This window comes from Uloborus diversus, chromosome 8 (genome assembly GCF_026930045.1).
Source record: "Uloborus diversus isolate 005 chromosome 8, Udiv.v.3.1, whole genome shotgun sequence".
NCBI classification, from domain to species: domain Eukaryota; kingdom Metazoa; phylum Arthropoda; class Arachnida; order Araneae; family Uloboridae; genus Uloborus; species Uloborus diversus.
In genome coordinates, this window is record NC_072738.1 from 154,340,113 (window position 1) to 154,366,050 (window position 25,938).

Below are 25,938 nucleotides of genomic sequence, written 5' to 3' on the forward strand. Positions count from 1 at the left end.
CGGAATAATTTTATGATTCCCATATGACAGTAGAGTAACGCTCGTTGGCTTAAGATCTTGTTTCCTTACTAATCTTCTAATTTCCCTATAAGAAATTATATTGACATCAGATCCAGTATCAAGCTTAAAATTCATACTTAAACTTTTCTTATCATTTGACAAAATTACATTCTTATTCCATGAATTTGTCTCTTTTACTTTGGCGGAGTGTACTGAATCAATAAAAACACAAAGTTCGCTTTGTTGTTTAATCTCGTCAACTTTTCTTCCATGTGATTGGCAACCAATAGCAAAATGATTTTCCTTTTTACATTTGGCGCATTTCTTTCCATATGCCGGACACTGTCTCGCTTTATGACGTCTTCCGCATTTCTTGCAATCAAACTCAGCATTTTGTGACGATTTAACAGGCAAATTTTTCTTAGTAAACTTTTTCCGCTGGACGACATCCACGCTAGTTTCATTAAATATCGGTGCTTCAGCGCCTTTCATCAACCTTAAATGCTCTTGGCTCGTTTCTGCTGCGCGGACAAATTTAGCTGCTTTGATTAGAGTTAGGCTTGGCTCCCTTAACAATCTTTCTTTAAGTCCTTGGTCACGTATCCCAAGTACAGTCCTGTCACGGATTAGTCCATCTGTTTGTTCTTCAAATTCACAAGTCGACGCTAAGGTTTTCAACTGAATTAAATAGTCATCGAATAACTGTCCCTCTTTTTGGCTGCAAGAAAAAAACTTGTAGCGTTCAAAAACTACGTTCTGCTTTGGCGAGCAATAGTCCTCAAATTTTGCAATAACATCTTCGAAATTATCACTTTTGGAAGAATCGCCGTCAAAATTGAACGTGTTAAATATTTCTAAGCCTTGATTTCCCAATAAATTCAACAAAATGGCGATTTTCGTTTTGTCGGATTTGGCGTCTTTTTCTGTCGCTACCAAATAATTTTCTAACTGTTGTTTCCACTTTTTCCATGATTCTTTTAAATTTCCTGATGAGAAATTAAGTTCTCCAGGAGCACGGAACGAATCCATTTTTAATTGTGGTTAATTACTTCTTAACAAAATTTATCCACTGTAGGATCTTCAACGTTTAATAATTTCCTTCGTGTAAATTAAACGCTCATTTAAAGAAAACCAAAACGTCTCTAATGGTTTTGCAATCCACTTACTATATTGGTTTTAACTCCTGACACCATGTCAGTTGGTTTATTTATTTAGAGAGCGATATTAAAAGTAGGAGCCAAACATGTAAAAAACAACACAATACATTTATTTAAAACCAACTAATAATTTAAACATTTGGAAAACGACGTAAGTGCATTACTATTGCGTGCGGTTCACAGTTACATCTAACAGCACCCGTGCGACTAATGGCGGATGAAAAATGTAAAACAAACAAATGCCGGAACTTATAACTTGCTTGAAGCTTAGTGAATGACAGTAATTTTTCATCGTGTTTGTGGGAAGCTTTCTTTTCTATTCCTCTGAAATTACATTACACCACAAACTGTCTGAAGCCTTATGTTGAGGTATAAGGCTGGTCATTGAAACTAGACCCCCCTTACAAAAATTTCTGGATCCGCCCCTTAAAAGAACAGAACTTTATGACACACAATCGACTATATTTTCATTCAAACAAGCTCGCTTTATCGGCGGCGCTTGCGCAGAGCATAAGCAGCATTGCGTTCTGCGAAGAGCAAATGACAGATCGGCACTGAATTTCTCGCTTCGGCAGCTTTCGAATTTCGCCAATGCACTGTAATTGAGAGGGTCTCAAAATTCGCCTTAAAAGAACAGAACTTCATGACACACAATCGATTATTATAATGAACTTTATTTTCATTCAAACAAGCTCGCTTTATCAGCGGCGCTTGCGCAGAGCATAAGCAGCATTGCGCTCTGCAAAGAGCAAATGACAGATCGACACTGAAATTCTCGCTAACACCTTCGGCAGCTTTCGAATTTCGCCAATGCACTGAAATTGAGAGGGTCTCAAAATTCGCATCCTTACACCAGAGGTAGTGAATGAAAGTAACGCATCTAAAATATGCACATCAAACAACTCAGTTACCACCAAATGATTAGGTGAAAAAGCGTCAACTGGATGTTCATGCATAATGTGTCAGAAAAATGTTTGTGCAAGTTAAAAACACAACAAATATGTGTTCAAATTGTAGGCAAGAAAAGGCAAATAATTTCCCTTTATCCACTTTGTAATTAATTTTGAAAAAAAATATAGGATATAATTCTCTGATCTAACTTTACAATATTGTTCGTATCCTTATTGCTTACAGATATTTAAATCATTTTAATAAAACTATTGCTCAGTTCTAAGTTTCATCGAAAGGGTTTTCTTCCCTACCTATCTCGGTGTAACCTTAGACCCTGAGCTTCGCTTTTCAAAGCACATTGAACAAACTTCTAACAAAGCGCTTGGAAAATTAAACATACTTAGAAAACTCTGCGGAACTACATGGGGATCAAGACCTAAAACCCTAAAAAGTGCTTATTGCTCTATTATTAGACCAGTACTTGAATATGCTGCCCCAATCTGGTGTCCGGCATCCGCCACTTCCAAACTTAAATTAGATTCAATACAACACAGAGCATCAAAAATTATTATTAGCGCAGTCTCTTCCACTATAATATCGAAAAAGCTGAACAGGAATGTGGTCTGCCTCCTCTGGAGTGTAGGCGCAATCTTACCACCATTAAGTTCACCAACAAACTACATTGCTACAATAAAGACCATATCTCCACCAGAGTGTTGAACGAATGGAAAGACAGGAAAAGGCTTAAAAGATCATCAACGCTCCAACTTGATGGAGACATCAGGAGCCAAATAAAGTTAGAGCATTCCACCTTGAACTTTTTGCAAGAGCCTCTATTTCCCAGAAAGCCACCAAAGGAAACAAAGATTAATTTGAACCTCCTACAGCCGTGCTCGAAAAAAGAAGACCCACAAACACTCAGACAAAAAGGCCTTGAGACGATGGAAAAGTTCTCCCAGGGTAACTTTGTGACTGTCTATACGGACGGCTCATCTGACATATCCCTCAACAAAGGAGGTGCTGGCATTCTCTTCCTCCTTCCAAATGGAGATAAATATACACATAAAATCAACACAGGCATAATTGCTTCTAACTTCACCAGCGAACTTCTTGCGATTAAGGAGGCACTCACCTTTTACATGACCAATCAAGAGATCTTAGTCCCAACTGATGGATTGGCAATCTTCTCTGACTCAAAAGCAGCCTTAGAAGCAATCAAAAACGGAGCAACCAACATCACCTCTGCTATAAATGCCCTACTCGAAGACTTGCACGGCAATGGAAAATCCTGCATGCTGCAATGGATACCGGCACACGTGAATATTGAAGGGAATGAGTGTGCGGATTCCCTAGCAAAAGAAGGCAGAAACATTGGCAAACCTTGCACCACCATCACGCTAGCAGACGCAAATGCTGTCGCAAAACATAGACTTCTGCCACATACCTTTAAGAAGACCCTCATCACCGACTTTGATTGCCCCAGAATCCTAACATCTACAATTGCAAGATTAAGAACAAACCACTATAAAGGGATGAAAATTCTTCCCGACAAAACGAGAACTTATATCTCCTGCAAGAACTGCACCGATGCCCAACTGACTCCGGATCACATTCTTGAGTGCCCGGCCCTTATCCCACATGTTCTGCAGCTGGGTATGGTGCCACTGGCTTCAGAACTTCGAGAGGTTCTCTACAGCACAGATGCGTTGCAGCTAGCGGACGCGGTCTTGAGGACACACGGAGCCATTTAATTGTCCATGGACACAAAAAAAAAAAAAAAAGTTCTAAGTTTATCTCTATCACGAAAGGTTTAAAACCATAAAACGTTTCATTGGAGACGTTATGTATTATGACTCTCAGTTTCAAAAAAATTCAAGTATCTATAAGTATGTATTACTTAAATTCTCTAGAGACACCGGGTATTTCGCTATCCGCACGAATCATGTATACCCGTACGCCTGATTAGGCGTTCGGTACTCATTCCTGCCCCTGGGTGCACAAATGGAAACTCTTACGGGGGAGGGGGGGTCAGATATTTTCCCAAGGGAAACCGATTTCAGTACAGATACGAGTTACTAAAACTTGACATTTTAAACTAGTATGTTGTGGCCATCACGAAACTTTCTTCTATATTTTTCTTCTTTTTTTTTTTTTCTGATCCCTCCCCATGCTTGACGAGGAAGCAATATTCCCAACAAAAACAAAATGACACATGCAAAAACTTGACGACTATCCCAATGTCTGAATTATTGCAAAAGCAAAGCAAAGAGCGAAAATTGAAAGTTATTTTAAAAGCCTTGCTTGAATGAATTACAAATATTTTATTTGTTAACAAACATAAGATGGCAACAGTTAAAAATTTTAAATCATTGAGATAATATTTCCTATCATTTCCATACAATTACTAGTATGTTGTGGCCATCACGAAACTTTCTTCTATATTTTTCTTTTTTTTTTTTCTGATCCCTCCCCATGCTTGACGAGGAAGCAATATTCCCAACAAAAACAAAATGACACATGCAAAAACTTGACGACTATCCCAATGTCTGAATTATTGCAAAAGCAAAGCAAAGAGCGAAAACTGAAAGTTATTTTAAAAGCCTTGCTTGAATGAATTACAAATATTTTATTTGTTAACAAACATAAGATGGCAACAGTTAAAAATTTTAAATCATTGAGATAATATTTCCTACCATTTCCATACAATTAAAATCACGAGAAATACGCAGACGACAATCTATTACGATTTATCTTTCTTATTGTTGCATTAATAAAAATATTTTTATTCGCAAAAAAAAAAAAAAAAAAATCAACACCTCTTGGAGCGATTGGCGTCAAAATAGAACCAAAGCCTGTTTACATATGGATTCACATATATTCCAAATTTCAACCAGAACGTAGCATTACTTCTTGAGATAGGGCACTCAAAATGGAAAAAAAGAACGGGTGATTGCGCTACCCCCTTTTTAGCTGTTGACACAAAAATAAAATCAGTTCTTATACCCACTAAGGGCTACTTGCCGATAAATTTTTCTTTCATTCCGTTCATTATTTCTTGAGATACAGCAGTCACAATTGACGACAAAAAACGTTCTATAGCTCAACCCCCGTTTGAGTTATTGACACCAAAATTGAATCAGCACCTGTTCCTGTTAATACCAACATATGGACCAAATTTTGTTTGATTCCGCCAGTAACTTCCTGAGGAATAGCAAGCACGCGTAACTCGAAAAACGTCCCATTGCTCCACCCCCCTTGGAGGAATTCGCGCCAAAAACTAATGGGCACAAGTTCACATAGGGGCACATATGTGTACCAAATTTCGTTCGATTTCATGCGGTAGTTTTTGCTGTAGAGCGGCCACAAAAAACTGGTCACACACAGACGTGACACACACACATACACACATACATACACACACACAGACAGACAGACATTTTCCAAAAATAGTCGAAATGGACTCAGCACACCTCAAAACGTTCGAATCCGTCAAAATTCGAAATTCGAAAATTTGCACGAATCCAATACTTTCTTCTATATATTAGATATAGAAGAAAGTAAAAACGTATTCATAAACGGCTGTAAAGAAATGCTTATACATTTTTGCAAAAAAAAATTCTACTAAAAGCAAGGCAGTTCTAATTTCTGAGAGGGCTTTAGCCCCCACTTGCCCCCCTATAAGGGCACCCATGCCTAAAACTGAGAATTTGCGGAGAACTGAATTACTCAGACCACCTCTTCCGGCCGTGCTCCATCCAATATAACAAAATAACGAGTTAAACTGTCTAAAGTGTTTAGACACTGCATTTAACAAAGCCTCCTAGCCCTCCCCGTTCTTTAAACATCCTATAATGGCAAACTCGTCATTTTTCGAAAATAATCATCCGGCACCTCCATTCGACGCAAAACTAAAATTCTCCAGGATATTGTATTGTTCTGCCATCTAGTGAGCAAAACTATAACTATTTGCATACGGACGGTTTGTAAATGTTTTTGTTCCCCCCCCCCCCCCTTGTTTTTAAGGACTATTTCTTAGCTTAGATTATCTGTCATAATCCTGCGTTTTGCTTCCGGTTGTGAATTGCGGTCAGAAACAATGAAAATTTTTTGTAATTATAAATTTAAAATACTTCCGCTTTGTAATTATTGTCATAAACAAACAAAAATGAAAAAATGAATTGTCAATAAATTAAAAAAATCAGTTTCAAGGCTGAACTGAAGCAATCATGTGCGACTATACATGGGTGCTTTTAAATGCTTTCTTTTTTCCACCCTACTTGAACAAAATTGCTTTTAAATTTGATTATACAAACCAGCAGTACTGAAAAAAGATTAATGAGAAAAATAAAGTTGTTCTTTCTTTATGCTCAACACATTTTATATTAAAATAAAAGCCCATACCGGTTTTTTTTTTTTTTTTCATAAGGATATGTAACAAGAAAATATGTTTTTAACTTTTAAAAACTCTTCCCTCAAATAAATTTTAAAACCAAAAAACTTTAAAGTAAAATATAAAAAATGTGTTTTAATTCTAAAAATTATTTCTGTACGTTCGCGCTAAAAGGTATGAAATAAAATAAGTGTGTGATTTCTTGATTAAAACACTAAACAATTATAGTGGCTCTTATTTTTTTTATATTTAGGGTAATTCTAAAGCAACCAATAAAATTTAAATTTAAAATTGGGAGTTGTTTGAGCAAAATTGGTTCATCATTCATTGTTAATTTAATTTTATTGCATTTTACTTTTTATTTGCTTGTAATAATAGAAGTATTTTTTGCTTTTTTTCCCCTCTCGATAGCGCTTTGTGACATTTCTTTCTTTTCATTAATAATAGTACTTTTACCACTAAGGTTGGCATTGCTTAATGGAAGGGTTCTCAAACTTTTTCGACTTGCGGCACCCTTTGAAGAATTAGAATTTTCTCACGGCACAGTATTCTATCTCTAAGTAAATGTGCCACATGAATAAATGTGCCCTATGGTTCATAGTCTAGGGGTTTATGACCATATCGCTCATTTATGATTGAATGGACCTTATTCACGGTTTGGCAACGGTCCCATCAGCTGTCCGTCTGCGGGTATTTTGACCAATTACGTAGTGTCAGTGGTGCTAAAAAAACTCGTTTTGTTTAAGGACTACTGGACTTCATGCGCATAATGAACATGTTAAGGGTTTAAAAAGACTTACGAATGCATGGAAAATGCCGAGAAACAGGGAAAATAAAAAGAGAATTCGAGTTTTCACCATGTTTCTGATAAGAAACCAAAGAGGCTTAAACCCATGAAAATACGATAATAAAGAGAGTATTTCGTATCAAATGAATCGTTCATCATTCTTTTACAACGTTTCTTAGTTAAAAACGTAAAAAACCTCCCATTTTTAAATAGAAAGAAGAGTTTATAAGCCACACAAAAGCGAGTGTTATTATACGCTGTAGTGCTGGATTTTCGTCTGCTACAGTTCCCACAATGCACTGCAGTGAGGGGTTTTTACCCGCAGTGACGTCAGGTGAATACTGTCCATTGGCTCCCGCTTTTTCATATTCATCAGATAACTCATAAAAAAAATAGGAAAAAATTAATAAAAATTTAAATTTTAATTATGCTTATCAGCAGTTTTAAGAAATAAAGAAGATTTGGCCTCATCATGAATATGGGTCTCTAATAAGGCAAACTCTGGACAAGATTACTTTACGTCGAGTTAAAGACAAAAAGAAAAAAAAAACGCCGAAAAATACTATCGAACTAAACACATTTGAAAAAATATTTAATATCAGTATAAAAACATGTTAAACCACATTTGATGGCTTCAAAAACAATATCAAAAAATCAATGGTGTCATAAGGACGCTGGGGTGCAAGTAAGGCGAACTATGGCCTCATTAGGCTACAATCTACTTTTCTAGGTTATCAATTCACAGGAAAAATGTCGGTTCACAACGACATTTTTCTTTTTAAATTCGTTTACATAAATTAGACTTCAAGAACAATAAATAACACTTTTTACTAGTAAACTACAGTGAGCTATGTAGAAACAAAACTTATCGTAAAATAAGATCAGTTAGTTTTTATATCGCTCTTTTCTAAAAACTTTTGCTAGTTTCATGGTTAAAACTGCTTGTAGATAATGCTTTATCATCTGATAGGGTTCATAGGATTTCTGAGAACGAATTTTTGTTATGATTCATCATACAAATTGGAGATGTTCAGTAAAATACATTACCGCCCAATAGCCAGGGCTAAAGCAGAAATACACCGCCAGCTCAGTCATTTCCAACCGAGGACTGCGGTTTCGTGCTCACAGCATTTATCAGCCCGGCAAAGGAAATTGACTTAGCTGGAGATGGAAGACCTCTTAACGAAGTCAGAAGTGCCAAACAAACTGGGAGCTAATATAGAATTAGCCCAGACCTTTGGTCACTCGTCTGGTCTGCGCTAATTCTATATTAGCTTCCAGTTTGTTTGGCACTCTTGGCTTCCTTAAGAGGTTTTCCATTTCCAGTTCAGTCACTTTCCTATGCCGGGCTGATTAAGTGCTAATAAGCACGAAGCTGCAGTCCTCGTCTGAGAATGACTCAGCTGGCGGTGTAATTGGAGATGGTCTTGTTGGTCTACATTACCTTATTTGTGGCTCATGGACCTTGCATTATTAATATCATGGACACTTCGCGGCACCCCTCGCCTCTTCCCACGGCACCCAGTTTGAGAACCCCTGGCTTAATGGATAGGTTATCTTTTGGTATTTAGTATATTCAAATAATAGCAGATGGTGGTATAGCGCACACAAAATTAAATAAAGGGATTCTTTAAATTAATTACACCTCTAGGAAAAAAACAAAAAGGCTTTCAAAATGCTTCAGACAGCGTTCTTGCTTATTCTTATGTAAACTGACCTATTGAATTTCTATGTGAAAAGCAAAATGGATGTAAGTGGACATTTTCAAGTTTTGAGTAAAATGCATTTGAAGATGACGTCCTAGGTAGGAAGGTAGGCTTTTCATTGATTTTTCTTTTATAAATCATGCTGTACAGCAGCACCTACCAGCGCTAGTAATTCTACCTCTCACCTCAAGACAGAGGAGAGGTTCCCCGACTATTTATACTGGTCCTATTTATACTGGTTCAACAAGCAATTTGTTGGCATTTATTGTAGACGCAAATTTGGTATTGAGATTTCCTCACCTTCTGAGACCGATTCCTTCCTCAATTATCAATTGTTTACGTATGATATCCAAAAGCTTGTTTTTATAAAACGGCGATAGTGATTTTATAAAAGGATGTTTTTGGATGTTTTTGTATTGCAATGATTCTGTTCTTCCATATTTGATTTTAAAAAGCTGCTGATTTTATAATCCAGTGATTTTATTAGTGCCGGGTACTGTATTGGAATCGGCCAAATGTGTTTTGACATTACTTTAGAAAATATCATACTAGAAATTAATAACGTAAACGTAAATCCCCATTAATTCCCACATTTTGTTAATCACCGTCCCGGAAATCAGGATTACAAAGTATCAGTACAATTGCACATTTTCATGAGCTATATACGAATAATCTAACCATATGCACCAAGAACGTTTAATACAGATTTGGAGTAAGTCCTCGTTAACTTCGTGGGTCGAAATGTGGGTGCAGGAATCTCTAGAGACTTTACCCCCCCCCTCGGAACTATGCTTAAATTGTGGAGGTGGTGATGCCATCTCTCAGTCTACGAGTGTCATCATTAACAACATAACACTTTAGTGAATAAACTACAGAGACAGGGTTAACAAGAATGGTGCATTTTTTATTAACTGAATAATAAATATACTGAATATTTCAATGTTGAAATATAAAACTGTCATAATTAACATGAAAGGACAGAAATCGGTATCTATATTATTTTTTCACTATGTGTTTAGTGTATTAAATCCTCATTAATCCGGACTCTATTTAATCGAACTTAGCGTAATCCGGAAAGCCATTTAGATATACATACTGAGTTAGCGCATTAATGTATTCTTTTTAGACCTGAGTTTTGCTGGCGGCTCGGCGAGAGAAGCTACTGCCCCGACGCGCCGACTACGTCAATACAGCAAGTTGAAGTGTTTTTTACCTTAGATGAGTCAAACTGCAGGATGTCCTTAAAAAGACTTTTCAAAAATTTTAAATAGGAAATCGGTAAATGACAAAACAATAATTCTTACAGAAAATTCATGTGGTGGGCAGTAATTCCCCTTTCCCCTCGCTCAAGAGTTCAAAATTTTAGTTCACATTTTTTTCAATAGATGGCGCTGCAGATTGCAAGTCCGTAAATTAAAAAAAAATGACAGAATAATTATATCATAATTTTTCAAAAAATGTTTTTAAAAAACAAAAGTACATAACAATATTTTCAAAATGACAACCGTCGGCAGTAATCACACGTCGCAATCGGAGGAAAAACCGGTGAAATTTAATTCTTCTCCTTTGACTTAGAGGCTTACTATGTGCCGCGCCATCTATTGAAAAATTTTTGAACTAAAATTTGGAACTCGGAGGGGGAAAAGATTTACGTCCCACCACTGGAATTTTCTGCAAGATTTTTTTTTTTTATCATTAACCGTTTTCCTGTTGTAAATTTTAAAAACAATCAGTCTTTTTCAGGATACTCTGTATCTCTCAGATCCCTCTGTCAGCCCGCTGACTTTCTGTCTATCTACTGGTACGCAAAATACTATTTTTAATGTGTACACTGTAAAAAAAATACCGAAACGTTACTGGTTATTTCCCTGGAACGTATCGAGATTTCATAAGTTTTCATCAATTTCCTGTGAAAACCAAGTATTTTTGTCAAAAAGTTTCCTGGATTGCTACCAGTTGCATGAATACAGACTTCTCACTGTCGTGAAAAATATTTTCAGCAACCAGTTTAAAGATTTACTGAGTGTAAAGGGCTTGTCCAGATTGACTAAACTTCCAAAGAGCGTGAATAAGTCTTTGAATTCCGTTGCTTCGTTAGAATTGCAGACAAGTGGGATGCTTGGTGCCTGTAAGCAATCTGTCTCAACTTTTGGCCATGGTTGAAATAATCCTTTGGGGCTTTCTTGGTAAATCAGGATGGTATCAAGCTATTGTAATAAACCTACCTTAAGGTTTCTCTGAAAGTTTCAGAGACATGACGGACTTTAACTGGGAAGATTTTTGAATTCTTCAGAAAGATTTGAGGAGGGATACTTAATTTTAGTGGGAAACATTTTTGGTTTTTGCAAAATATGTTACTGGCACATTAGCTGTCCATTATTTTCCAAGAATGTTTTCTGGTTTTTTTTTTTTTTTTTTTTTTTTTTTTTTTTTTTTTTTTTTTTGCAGTGTACTGTAGTTTGTTTATGTACCGAGTGATCCAAATGTCAGTACCAATTTTAAAAATGAATAATTCGTAAACGAATAAAAATTAAAAAGATGCGGTTTGCACTAAACGAATGGAAACGAAGCCGGATTTTATCTGGTAACGAACCTAAAATAGTTCTGTTGGCGAATAACAGATGGTGCTGTTGGATTTCTGATCAAGGATAATGCAAAGCAACAAACGATATAAAAAAGAGCAGCAGTAAAGGTAGTCGAAGCTAATAAGCATCGAAATACTGTCCATAGTTGAGAAAGCCCGTTTAGTGAAACAGTGTTATAAGAATTATGGAGAAATAAAAAGCTATAGCGTCATCTGTTGGTGTAAAACAGAACAATTATTGTTTCGTTGCCACACAAAATCCAGTTTCTTTTCAATTTGTTCAGGGCAAACGGCATCTTTTTATCTTCATTTGTTTTCGAATTATTTAATTTTAAAGCTGGTCCTGACTTTTGGGTCACCCTGTAGATTAACTTAATATGTAGGTTATTTTTGTTTAATCCGCGCTTCCATTAATTTAGACGACTTGGATCATCTATTAGCCCGGATTAATGAGGTTCCACTGTAAAAGTCTTTTAGTTCCATGGAGGAAATTTAATACAGAAATTTGATTGATTATCTCACTTTCATTTTTACAAATTCATTGAAAACACAAGTATATACACACAAGTAGCTACTTATTCTCAACATTAGTCCACAGGCCAGAGTGTTTCTTTTAAAATCGTTTGAATAAAAATGATTGTGGTATAATTTTCAACGCTCAAAGTTTGTGTTGCTGAAATGAATTGCAACTCTTTCCACCGGGTTTCAAAATTTCTTTTAGTACGTTATACATTCCTTACATTTTGTTCAGCTATTATGTTGGACACATTTCAAAATGTCGCACAAAATTTCCTTTGAGTTCACTGGTATCTTCTCTAAGTCCTTCCACCTTATAAAATCTTAATTACTGTCGTTTTACCAGAAAAAAAGTGTCTTCAAGAAAGTTGTATGGGGAGATCTTTCTTTGCCTGCATTTAGTTTCTCTTGATTGAAATAAAATTTTAAAAAAAGCTTTTTTTTTGTCTTAACTGGATTAGCAAACCAGTTTATGTTTGAAAGATAGTTGAACCTTTTTGAAACATTTCAAAGACAGTTCGCGACGACAAATGTGAAACAATGATAACAGACGTGAAATATTTTGAGACTCAAAAAAAAAAAAAAGCCTCTCCGTTTATCAGTTTTCAACATCCACTATTTCACATTCTCTTGTTGAGGGCGCATCACTGTCATATTCGGGATCTTGATCCCCGCTTTCCAATCCAGAATCACACGGTGAGCCAGGAGCGCCATCTGTCGAGGAAAAAACAAACGAGCCAGCACTGCTGCCGTCGTGGTTTTCGCATCCACCACCGGGGGCGTGTGTGAGAGTATGTCTTCGGAGATCGCAATTCCGGCGAAATTCTTTCCCACAGGAGGAACAGTTGTAAGGTTTAATGTCCGTATGGGTTAGTAGATGTGTTTTGAGGTTGCTCCGCTGATTGAAGGTCCGACCACAAGCTCCACATTTATGGGGGGAGTCTTCTGCGTGCAATATGCGATGAACAGCCAAAGTCCGCGACTGGCAAAATCCTTTCCCACAATCTGTGCATTTGAAAGGCTTTTCTTTTGAGTGGATGTACCTGGAAGTAGAGAACAAATTATATTCACTGCTATTCCTTTTACAGGCGTCTCAAAAATAGTTAGTAAAATCCCTTTGTGTACAAGATCTGCTACGAATTGCAAATTGTCATCACTTGGTTGAAGGTGGGGTATAATGTAGCAATCCTCCTCGTAGTGCACCCTGGGTTACGCGAATTCCGATTTTTTGCTTTTGATTTGTTACAATGTCTCAAATTTGGAACCGAACATAAAGAAATTGGTTTTTAGAAATAATGTTCCGACTTGGCATTAATAGAATAAGCACCAAATAATAACAATGATTCCTCGTTTACCGTTTTCTTTCCTTTTCCATGTTTTCCAATGTTACTTAGAAAAGTAGGTGTTGTTGTTGTCTTGTGCTAGCTAACAATGAGGCTGGCAATTTGGAATGTGCTGCTTCACTTTTCTAACTGTACCGTAATTTGGTGTGAAGTCCGACTTCCACAGTACGCACATGCCATAAGGACCCGCTTATAGGGTAGGCAACCATCCTCAGCATAACAACACATTCACACAAAGAAAGTAAAAGGACAGGAGAGAGAAAGTACATCCATGCCCGACCCGGGATGCGAACTCGGGACCTCGCCATCGCAGTCAGACTTCTCTGACTACTAGACAAGGGGGGCGGCAAAAGTAGTTAAAAAAAACTATACGTTGTGGCGTACGTCAGAGAGCACATAACCTAACTTTACCCCTGAGCCTTGAGGTCCTTTTGGCTCAGCGACTAAAGCACTGGGTTAGTACCACAAATGTCTGTGGTTTAAATCACCATCTAGGCACACATCACGTTCACATCCGTACGCCACAATGTCTTCCGACTGTCCCGCGAGAATCATCTTAATACGAGGTGCGACCCTTAGGTGAATATGGGTTAAGCACCACTTACTTAAAGTGAAAAAATGAAGACTGGGGTCCTCCATTGTGGACCTTGGGCCTGCCCTCTAGTTAGTCGGACCCCTAGTAGACGCACGAGTGACAGGAAAAGCTACTGATCAACACATCCTATATTCTTAAAATCCGCCGCCAGCTCAGTTATTCCATCCGAGGACTGCAGTTTCGTGCTTTTTAGCACTCAGCAGTCGGGAATAGGAATCACATGAGTTAGAGGCGAAAAATCTGTTAAGGGAGCCAAGAGAGCCAAACAAACTGGTAGCTAAAGCAGAATTAGCAAACCAGATGAGCGACCGCTGTGATTCCTATTCCGAGCTGATGAGTGCTAAAAAGCACGAAACTGCAGTCCTCGGATGGAATAACTGAGCTGGCGGTGTATTTTAAGTATTTCTGCCTTAGCCCTGGCTTTAGGGCGGTAACTTACTACAAAACATCCTTTATGTGTTGATCGAATGTGAGTGACAGCATGTTCGGTGAAGAAACGAAGTCGGAGAATGCGGAAAAGTCCCTCTACGGAGGAAGGGATGCAATTGGGACGAAAATACCAAAATTCCCTTTTCAAAAACAAAACTGTCACTGAAATAAGTAATAAAAACACGGCATTCAGCTAGACAAATATTATATTTTAAAACAAACAACTATGACATTTGTATTTAGTAAGAATGAGAATAAAAATTGAGAATGAATATGCAATGAATATATAACGAATATGCAATGCAATGACATTTAAATATGCATAGCAATAGTAGTTCATATTAAATTTTCTCATTTGGTACAAAAATTAAAAGTAAGATAAATGTAAATCGTTTAGTTCTAGCTGTTTTCATTCTAACTATGATTTTTAAAACAATGTTACATTTCTTATAAAATTTACTGAAGGGAATTAAAAAAAAAACATTCGCGAAAAAGATTTTGATAATGAGAATGGGGTCGTTTCCAAAACTTTAAATTTATTTTTTTTTCTGAAAGAGCATGCTTAAAAACAGGATCTGAGAATTTTTTAAATAATTTGTTTAAGTTAAATTTTTTTTTTAAATTACTTAAATCGGAGCGCTTTCATTGTTTACGGCTTCTGCCGATGACATCACAAATGATGAAATGCCATTCAGTGTTGCCATTCACACAGCAAAATATTTAATTCGCATCTTTACTCACGTGTACTGGCAACGATATGGTTGATAGCAACTGTAGAGCGCAATTTTAATTCGCTTCTTGATTATCATAACGTGGAAACGCGGAAGAAAAATACGCCAAATGGCATCATTTGTGACGTCATCAAGACCACGCCTTGTTTGAAAAATTAAACATTTAAAAAAATTAATTAAAAAATAACTGCTGGGAAAATGAAAGTATTTTCTGGGTCTATGTTTTTTTTTTTTTTTTTTTTTGCTTATTCTACTTATTCTATCAATTTCATATTCTACTTATTCTATCAATTTTTACTTTTGACTGAAGGAAACAATCCCATTGGAAAATTGATGCTGCCATATAGAAAACTTCATTCTTTAAATGATTCAGAACAATTTCTTGTTTAGTATATATTTTTTAAACTTAAGTACTTTTTCAATTTATTTATTTATTTTTAATTTTTATACATACTTGTTTAATTCAATTTTCAGTTAATTTTACTTTCTTTGATTTATTTTTTTTAACTTTTTATTTTATTTATTTATTTTATTTATTTATTTATTTATTATTTATTTTTTTTTTTTTGCTTAGGTTTTTTTATTTTTATTTATTTATTTTTTTAATCGATCTGCAGATCGGAGTTCTCGAACAGTTCAACTTTCGAATTTCAATGAGTCATCTTTCCTTCCTATGAAATAATGATTTTGCTCCTAACTAAAGTAAAAGTTCACAACATCCGCTACACTATCCCACATTTAAATGTTTTTCACAGGGTAATTTACATTTCTCCAAGTGCTGTTGCTCTAAAGGGAAATATTAAATAAAAGTTCAATCTGAAACATACTATCCTAGTTTGAAGGTCATTTGGATTTTGGATAACCCAACATTTTTGCTCATTCACATTAGCTATTGCTCAACCTAGTTACTCAGCATAAAATTCTTCTGAACCAACCCTAAACAATAGGAGTGCTATACGAATAAAATTAATAATAAACTACTAACTCAACCAGAATTTTCTTCCTGGTGGTGGTGGGGGGTGGGGGGTCATAACAGTCTTTGCATGTAATACTAGGATTGGCAATGCATCGTTATCGTTTATTTTGAACCTTTATGTATTTGCGTTGTCAGTTGCACAAGTGAAATTCCATTGCTTCAACCTGCTATTTACATAAAAGCTGCGAAGCTGAGCGAAAATAAGTTCAACTGTGAAACACAAAATTATAATCATAAAACACAACATTATACAGGTAACTACAATAAAACCTGTGGAGTTGACCACCCTTGCAAGTTGACCACCTGTCTAAGTTGACCGCTTTTTTCAGGCACGGAATTAGCCCTTAGCATATAAATCAACCTCTGTAAGTTGACCACTAAAGTAGTGCACCGCAACTGGTCAACTTACACAGGTTTCACTGTATTTTATGACAAACATTTGTAATAATTATGGTTTTAGCAATGGATGCAGTTCAATTATTTAGCTAAAGAATCAAGGAAAAAGTATTAAAGTTAACCATCAGTTAATTAAAGCAGAGGGAATCTTTTATAAAAGGCAAATTTTTATAGTTTGCAGAGTAGCTCTAAGATCAAAATATTCAAAGCGCATTATTTATTTATGTTGTTGTTTTGTGAGGAGGACTCTCTCCCCGCGAAAAGAAAATATGGTTGAAAACGGAGTCGATAACACTGAAAGGTTGAGAAACACTGATATATGTTCATTGGAACGAGCTCTACGTTGGCTCATGAAAAGGTGAAGCAAAAATCCCGGGTCACTTTAACTACGAAAAATGGGAGACACGGTTTACGGGATCACGTGATTTGGGATCCTTGCTTTGGACCACTGTGTGAAAAAGAGAGAGAGAGAGAGAGAGTGAAGTCTTCAATTCCTAAAATTGAAGACTTCACTCCTCAATTCTTAAAATTGAAGACTTCACTCTCTCTCTCTCTCTCTCTCTTTTTCACACAGTGATCCAAACAGGAAGTAACTTTAATTATGTTCGGTACTTTAACATTTTGAGAATTTGTGCGTCTTTTACGTTGATTATTCGCTTTATTCTTTCCCAGCACAAGGTGTTTTCGATCATTTTTGCATATGAGGCGTTCAGTATCAAAACCTGTCAACCCGTGATTTTTCAAATAAATTTTATATATATATATATATAATTTGATACTTCTTTGTCGATACTATCACGCCACAAAGCAATTTGGAATGAATCCCTCTCAATCAGGTCAAAAACCCCTTTCATTTCACAACCAGCTCAACCTATATGCTTCTAGCATATGACTACGGCCTACGGTAAAAACATACGAGTGACATCAGCAACTGTATAAAACTTCCTTAATCGACTCACTATTTTTGATTTTGCATGTTAGTGCAGGGTATAAACTTGAGCTACCACGAGAATTTAATTGGAATTTTAATAGAAAATTTAGGATAATAATACAGTAAACTCCCGATTATCGGCGGTCGGATTATCCGCGGTTCGGATTATTTTCGAGTTTTTCACACTTTTTAAAAACTTATTTAATGGTCATTTAATGTTTTTTTTTTTTAACTTATCACTGTGTTATTGTTCGTTTTTAGCTTTTAAATATGTATACTTTTTACATTTAATGTTAGTAGATGAAATATAGCAATGTTTTTAGCTATGTGTGAGTGTTATTCATATATTTATTTTTTAGCTATTTCAATACAGTGGTATTGTTTTTTACTTATTAGTTGGATTATCCGCGGTTTTCGCTTATTCGCGATTACCATGCCACCCTATTCTTCGGATAATCAGGAGTTTACTATAATAATAATGATACATATATAATAATAATAAATACAATATAATAATAATAATAATGTTAGAAAGACCGATTTACTTCAAAAGCAGTTCAAATCAAACTATTTTTCATCTGTAATAACTAGACAATACTTCTAATTTAAAAAGGAAAACGAAAATGAAGTCGCATACCGAATGCTATTTGCGCGAAAAAAAAAAAAAAAAATTCTGAAAAAAAGTAAACGGACAGAGGGGTGTAATATTTTTCGTCTCTCCTGTAAAATTCCTTAAAGCTAAATGGAACTGGTTTTGATGCTGAAGCTTCATTAGAGTGCATTATTTAAGTAATTCTCAAAAAAAAAAAAATAATTTGAATTTTGACATCTTGAATTCAAATTATGTTTTTCGCAATCACGAGTGTGTGTGTGTGTATGTAGGCGTGTGTGCTTGTGTGTGGGGGGTATGTGTGTTTGTGTGTAGGGGGTATGTGTATGTGTGTGTAGGAACGTGTGATTGTGTCTGTGTGCAGGCATGAGTGCGTGGGTAGTTGTGTGTATGAGTGTTTGTGTGCGTTGGGGCGGGGTATGTGTATGTGTGTGTAGGCATATGTGTTTGTGTCTGTGTGCATGCATGAATATGTGGGTAGTTGTGTGTATGTGTGTGTATGTGTAGGTGTCTGTACGTATGCGTTTGTGTATGTGTGTAGGTGTATGTGTGTGTATGTGTGTAGGTGTATGTGTGTGTATGAGTTTGTGTGTATGTGTGTGTATGCGCGTGTGTGTAGGATATGAACGCAACCTGGAAACGGTTTTTGCTATAGGAGCAGCATCGTGAGGAGCCGGTCGACGGTGGTGCTGGCGGGAAAATAAAATGATAGCACATCAAAACAGTCAAATGGAAGCAATAAGCAATCGTGATTGCTCAAAAAAAAATGTACCTGTGATCTCTGAGGTGATCCTGTCTTCTGAATGACTTGCGGCAGATATCACAGGTGTAAGGCCTTTCATCTGTGTGCGTCCTTTCGTGAATCAGTAAGTTGTAAGACTTTGTGAACCGCCTTTGGCAGAATTTGCAGATGAATTCCTTCCTCGGTCTCGTGGAAGTTCCAGCAGGGAGAATATTCGGCCTAGAGTTCGCAGGGTATCTGGGCACTGCCCCTAAAGGACCCCAAACATTCCCGTAGGGATCGTCAAAGGCAGAACTCAAAGGCAGCACATCAGCAGCTGTTGCAGATTCAGCAAGTTTGGAAAAGTCGAATCTTCTCTTGTGGTGCACGGAGAGAGATGGCGAATCAAACTGTACCCCATTGTTGTACAGCACTGAAGGAGGTTGAAGGAACATAGCAGCATCTGAAGCACCGTAGGAAGATGTATATTGTTCGTGGTATGGTGGTAGACACAAAGTATGTGGCATGACTTGCATGCTGCCTTTGCTGTAAAAAGTCCCCAGAAGCTCTGGCGATGGCAGTTGCAACACATTTTGTGGAGGAGTTTGTGGAATCACCACATGGCTCAAAGATACCGGTGGTGGATGGTATACCATGTGAGACCAAGGATCAAGCGAAGACGGATGCATGGGTTTTAAATAAGTAATCGCCACACAAAGAATTTGTAGTTTTGGAAATTTCTAGAAACTTTCTTCATCGGACTCAATTTTCACAGCATCAGCATCTGCAAGTAGAAGAAAACAAAATGTTTTAAATTAATGTGGATGCTCATACCGAATCACAACGAAACAGTGATGCAACCAAAATTACCAGAACCCGTTTTCAAAACAATCCTTGCATTTATGTTTTTTTCTTTTTTTTTTGGCAATAATTAGGGTTGGCAATAAAATTAGCACATTAGTCTGGTGTGCTAATTCTACATTAGCTACCAGTTTGTTTGACTCTCTTGGCTCCTTTAAGAGGTTTTCCGCCTCCAGCTCAGTCACTTCCTATTCCGGGCTGATGAGTGCTACGTGCTACAAAGCATGAAATATGTCTTTTCATCCATAAGTTCATTATTTTTTGCATTGAAAAAGGCGTTCCCTGTAACGCCGAAACACGTGTCTGCTATTTTTTGCAAATTTGTGCTTCTTCTAACGTTGTTTTGTCTTACTTTATCGTTTTTACACTGTCTAGAACAAATCAATAAACTTCCGTCAAAAAGGCTATGTTTATAAAAATAAGTTGATACCTTTCTCATTTACCAGGAAAGCTCCTAAAGCAAATATGGCCGAAGCGAAGGCGGAATGGCAAGCAAATATACAGATCAGTTTATGCAATTACATCAAGCCTTGTTTACCAATCTGCCCATTGGTCTAAGTCTAGGGCCTCCTAAAAATCACAAATCTCCAGAGACTTTTTAAATACCTACACTTGTCCACATCTTTAGAACACTTCGAAGCCAGGTTTTTAAAATAGCTTTCAAAACACTTCTGAGAACCCTTCAAAACATTTATTTGGTCCATCACCCTTTTTAAACATATTTGGGAACATTCTTTGAACACTGACAAGAATCCCTTCTTTCGGAACACTTTGCAGCACATTTGTTGAGACACTCTTTACAGCACTTATGGCACACTTTTTTTTATTATACCAGTAGTTATTGCTGTTAATTTTGCAGAAATCTCTCATGGCAGCTCGTCGGGCAATAGAAGGTCTGCGCCCAGTGAAAACTACGAGTATCTTTAACAAGGGCATTTGCGACCCCAGCAGACATTAAGTCATAGAAAAGAAATTCTAGTAAGTGTTATATTAAGAGATTCCATTGACAGAACTAAAAAAAGGTTTAAACTATATTTGAACGAAAGAAAGCGATTATTTCACAAGTGTGCAAAAAGGTACTCCCAATATGTTCTCAAATGTACCCCCAGTATGTTCTGAAATGTGTTTCAGAGTTAGAATTGAACAACAGTGGGAAGCATTCGGAGCACATTTCAGTACACTTTATCATTAACAGAACACATTTTAGCACAATCAGGCAATTGGAACACTTTTTCTGAATTAAAGTGTTCGCAACGTGATTCTAATGTGTACTGGGAGCTTTTACTGTATAGAAAAGTTTACCGAAATATGGCCTTTAATTTGTGTCTTATGGTTTCTAACAGTGGAGGATATACTATATGGCAAATGTCGTAATTGCTAGGAGCCTCATGACCAGTGTTCATGAAGCTCCAGTTCAGCGAAGGAGAGGTTTTGGGGGTGAAAACACCCCCAGAGTCATTGGTTGTAACATAAATGCAATTTTTAATACACTTGTTTATGCATATGAAAGGGCTGTTTTGATTTTTAAAAAAAAAAAAAAAAAACTTTCAGAAGGTAGTTTTGATCAAAAAAATCCCCTTCAGAAGGTATATTTCATCAAAAAAACCCTCTAGAATGTATTTTTCATTAAAAAACCCCTCTAAAAGGTATTTTTTAATAAAAAAGAAACACCAGCGAGCAGGGCTAAATTTAGCTCCATGCCGCCCCTAAGCAGATTTAAAATCTGTCACCCCCTCCCCCCTAAAAGAAGCAAAATTTCCTTAACTCAAAAAAAAAAAAAAGAAAGAAAGAAAAGAAAAGAAAAGAAAACCGCAAAAAAGTTCCCCAGATCCAAACTGTCAAACTTATGAAGAAATTATGACGTTTCACATTCAGAGGCGCCCCGATGAAATGATCACGGTGATTTCCCAAAAAATTTCTTATTCGGAAAATTTTGCAGGCGATTCAGCAAATACCATGATTGAAAAACATTTGACTTTCATAAGACGTGAGAAAGTAATCATTATTAAATTACAAGAAAAAATTGTATCTGTGGAAAATAAAAGAATGCTAATATTTTACTTTCAACAATAACAATTTAATTTAAAAAATGCGTGGTTAAAGCAAATTTGCCGCCCCTGAAAAGTTTGCCGCCCTAGGCAACTGCCTACTCCGCCTGTTGGGAAATTGGGCCCTGCCATCGAGAAGTTCTTTTTGATCAAAAAAACCCTTGAGAAGTAATTTTTGATTTAAAAAAAAACCCTTGAGAAGTTATTTTTGGTTTAAAAAAAAAAACCTCCAGAGGATATTTCTGGCTGCGCTAGTGCTCACGACTATATAGGAGTCCCGAAGGGGTGTAAAAATGTTCATGATAAACGTTTTTATAAAAATTTAATTTATTCATCACAGAGTAAAATCTAAAATGTTTCGTAAGTTTAAGTGTTTTTTTTCTGATAAACGAAATATTTAGAAACGACGCGTCATTTAATCTATTGTTTTCTTGCCGACATCAAAACTTATGTTTAAAAGTAGTCTGAATGGTGATCAAAGAATAAAATTATTTTTCATTTAGAGCAATTTTAAAGTCATTTTTTTTTTTTTTTTTTTTTGTTTTGTTTATTGTCAAAAATTTGTCTCTCTCAAAGCACCTTTATCTCTCTCTTACGTATTCAAACGTTCAATATTTATTTACAAATAATTATTTTAGGGCTATTCAAATGGAAGTCCGGCTTGAAAATGATGATACTAAAATTATTATTCCATCTTTTAAACGTATTGTGCAATTAAAGCGTCAAAATATAAAAGCAGGAGGCGTAGCAGTTTATCAGAATGATCTTGATTGCATAAATATTGTTATTCTAAATATATAGGATTACATGTTAATAATGCTACAAGCTTTAATACGGCTATACACAAAATGATATTGGTGAAATGTGTATAGTGGAATGTTTCAATGAACATGAAGCAAAGCAACAAATTTAGTATCGTTTCTACAATCCAAATTACAATTACAAATGATTAATAAGCAAGAAGAAGTCACTATACAAGTTACGGAACTGTACTTGATACAGTTTTTGATAGATTTTTAGATAACATACAATTTAAAAATTTCGTTGCTTTTTATAGCTACCATAAGCCAATTATTTCTTTCATAGGATTAAATAAAGGTAGTAATTTAATCCTATGAAAGTTATCATTTCTGCCGAGCGTCCCGTGACGCACATTTTTTTCTTTCTTTCTTTTTTCTTTTCTTTTCTTTTCTTTTTGAAAGAGAGTTATTCCTAAAAATTAGTTTTTTTGTTCACGAAAGTAAATTTTTATGAATTAATTTCAATTGTCGCACACAGGGTGTTTAAATTAATATCATATTGAGCAAGATACTACTGCGTTCCTTGATTAGGGAGCATGATCTCACCAAACAAAAGTTGCTAATATTCGAAGCTGTTTTTCCACCGTTTTTAGTCTGCTTTCCCAGTAAAAGACAGAAAAAGAAGGGGAAAAAAGCATGAAAGGCTCAATGCATCTTAAAAATATCGCAAAAAACAACAAAAAAGTCAAAAATAAATAAAATAATTATCAAAATATCGAAAAACTAAAAGTTGAAAAATACGGTGTTGAGATGGGGGAAAATGTCTGTCTGTCGGTCTTTCTGTCTGTCTGTACCCCCTCTCCTCTAATAACTTTTGATTGAGTAGTCCGATTCGAACCTTTTTTTGTTCGAAAGATCTCCGCGAGTACACCTCATCCCCACATTTCACTTTTTGATTTGAACAACTTTTCGTTCAATTTTGAACAGTTCAAAAAAACTTGACATTAGCGCCTACGGGGAAATTCAAGGCAAATATAACAGGGGCGCCCACCTAGTGGGGCTCATGGCACAGACTGCGCCATTGAAATTTTTAGAGGGAATATATTGAGGGGTATTTTTGACTTTTGGGGGGGGGGGATTCTAGTTTTGAGGGGGTCGCAATATTTAGAGGGGGTGCGCCCTTGATCTTGGGGAGTGTGGGTACCTTTGATTATAAATCCCAAAATTAGAGACGAATTTGCTTCACACAATCTTTGTTAGAAAAAGATCTTGATGAAGAACATGTATAGAAGATATCTTTTTGATTTGAACAAATTTCCATTCAATTTTGAACAGTTCAAATCCCTTAACATTAGCGCCTAAGGGAAAACTAAAAATCAGTACAGATTCCAAACTTAAAAGTGGATTTGCTTCAAACACATTTTGTTAGAAATAGCTCTTGATAACCAACTCCCGATTCTGATTCCTATATAATTTTATAGCCGTCAACTCCAATTCCTGAACCCAAAAATTAATCATACTCCCACTCCCCGACTCCGACTCTGTCCCAGTAGCTTTGGCAAAAACTTAGACATGCAGGGAAAATGATTGACTCCGATTCTTGGAATTTTAAAGTACTCTGCTCCGACTCCAACTTCTTTATCCCAAAATAAGTATACGACTCCGACACCGCCAACATTGGAAGAGTTGCGGACTTAAAAGAAAGTGACCGATTCCTACTCCGTATCCTTGAATTAAGAAACTTTCTTGAACTTAACGACTCTCAAATCCTTAACCCCGAAATGAGATGGACTCCGACTCCGACTGCGCAGCCATAGTCTTTACTGTGAAATAAATATTGTTGATATGATTTGTTTTTATTTTCACGCTAAAGTTTTAATTTAGGTATTTAGTTTTTAGCCGAGAAATTCGGAGTCTTTTATGTTTTAACGTAACGATACGCCCAGACGTTTTTTTTTTTTTTTTTTCAATAATGGAAATTAAATTGCCATTTTATTGTTGTTTATTTATTTTTGAAAGCGCATTTGTTAATTTTATGCATTAGTTATTTTTAGGCAACAGGGGAAAAACAAATGATTTTTCTTTCTTTCTTTCTTTTTTTTTTTTTTTGATGCAATGTATTTATTTTGATAAGTTTATTATTTTTACTTCTTTTTGAATGCAGTTAAAGATTTTTTTCAAACGGAAAAAAAACATATATTATCGGCTTTCTTTAAAAAGTGTTGCTACTTTATTTGTTCCCATCTATTTCATTTTTACGCATCTGTTTCTTTAGATGAGCGAGGCATATTTTATTTTTAGAAATCTGCTTGAAATGTTAATAAGTTATGTTTGAAAAAATATGCAATTTTAGCTAATTTTGAGAATATTGATCAATATATTATAGAAAATCGATATCGATATAGGGGAAAGTAGGTTCCTTTAGTCCTGGACGGAACTTCTTGTAATGGCGTTGTTAGAATCAAATTGATACATCGCGTTTGGGGCAATTTAAAAAAAAAAAAAAAAACACGTAATAATTTAACTCTCAAAGTTTTAAGCTTTTTTTTTTTCTTTTCTTTTCCCAGAAAGAAAGAGAGAGAGAGCAAAATGCTTGAAAAAAAAAAAAAAAAACCCTCAAAGGAAGGAAATTTCTTTTGACACATTTGAAAGAGCGTATTTCGTAGAAGACGGTCATACTTATATTTGTAGTAACTGCAAATCAGATTTACGTTTGTCATCTCACTGGCATTAAAATACAAACATTTTGTGCGACTTTTTTTTAAAATTAACTCTTGAAAAAATCATTTCGTTGCTTGTTGCGTCATCATAACAGCTTATCAGTACGTGTTTCAATTTTATCTGCGTTGGGTGTAATTGATACATTTCAAATAAAATGTTAATTTTTTTTTTTTTTTTTTGAATGAAATAAATTGTGTCAACAAATGTGTTGAAATCCATTGCTTGTTCGAAAATAGTAATAGTATTACAGGATGACTTACTTTGGTTTAAACATTAGTAATGAAATATGGAAAAATAAAAATGTAAAATGTTCATCAACTATACCCGGTCTCTCATATCATACTCGAAGTAACATTGAAAAATTCAGAAAACTGAAGCACTTAATTTAGAGAAGAAAAGTAAAAATTAAGGTCGAAAAAAAAACACATTTTAAAATTATTCTAATTTTAACTAATATTTTTCCTAAACTAAATTAAAAAGATAAAACCAAAAATTAGCCGATGAAACGTACCTCTTCGGCTCGTCGAAAGCAGCGCAACTTCTACGATCACTCTCTGCCGCATACGGAACGCATGTTCTCCGCCAGGAGATCCAGCAAATCACCGTCAACCCTTGACTGAGCAACCGCCCGAATTCCCCCCGGTAACTCACACGGCTTCTGTTTCGGGAGGAACCGTGAATCGTCTGCCGCACCCCGTCTCCACCCCTTGGAACAACTTGTTGCGCACCTCCCCCTCCCCTACCGGATTTCAGTGCCGGTGGTATTTTCCACCTTTTTTGTGTTTGTTTTCTTCTTTCTAATTGG

At 35.9% G+C, this 25,938-nt stretch overlaps 1 protein-coding gene across 1 annotated transcript; it reads right to left on the reverse strand.

Annotated features, from left to right (window-relative positions):
• Positions 1–12,629: 12,629 nt before the first annotated feature.
• LOC129228039 (protein odd-skipped-related 2-like) lies at positions 12,630–19,452 on the reverse strand. The gene is made up of 2 exons (XM_054862667.1): positions 18,815–19,452; positions 12,630–13,074 (listed from the first exon to the last, which is right to left on the reverse strand). Exons 1-2 carry the CDS (start codon positions 19,450–19,452, stop codon positions 12,630–12,632), a joined length of 1,083 nt encoding a protein of 360 aa, XP_054718642.1.
• Between the last annotated feature and the right edge of the window lie 6,486 nt (positions 19,453–25,938).

What these genes read in the sequence shown, in the direction of transcription:
- LOC129228039 (XM_054862667.1), bottom strand. Translation starts at nt 19,452, where the DNA reads ATGCATCCGTCTTCGCTTGATCCTTGGTCTCACATGGTATACCATCCA. An exon ending in GATCACCTCAGAGATCACAG is followed by an intron (nt 13,075 to 18,814) that starts GTACATTTTTTT and finishes CTCTACTTCCAG; the next exon opens with GTACATCCACTCAAAAGAAA.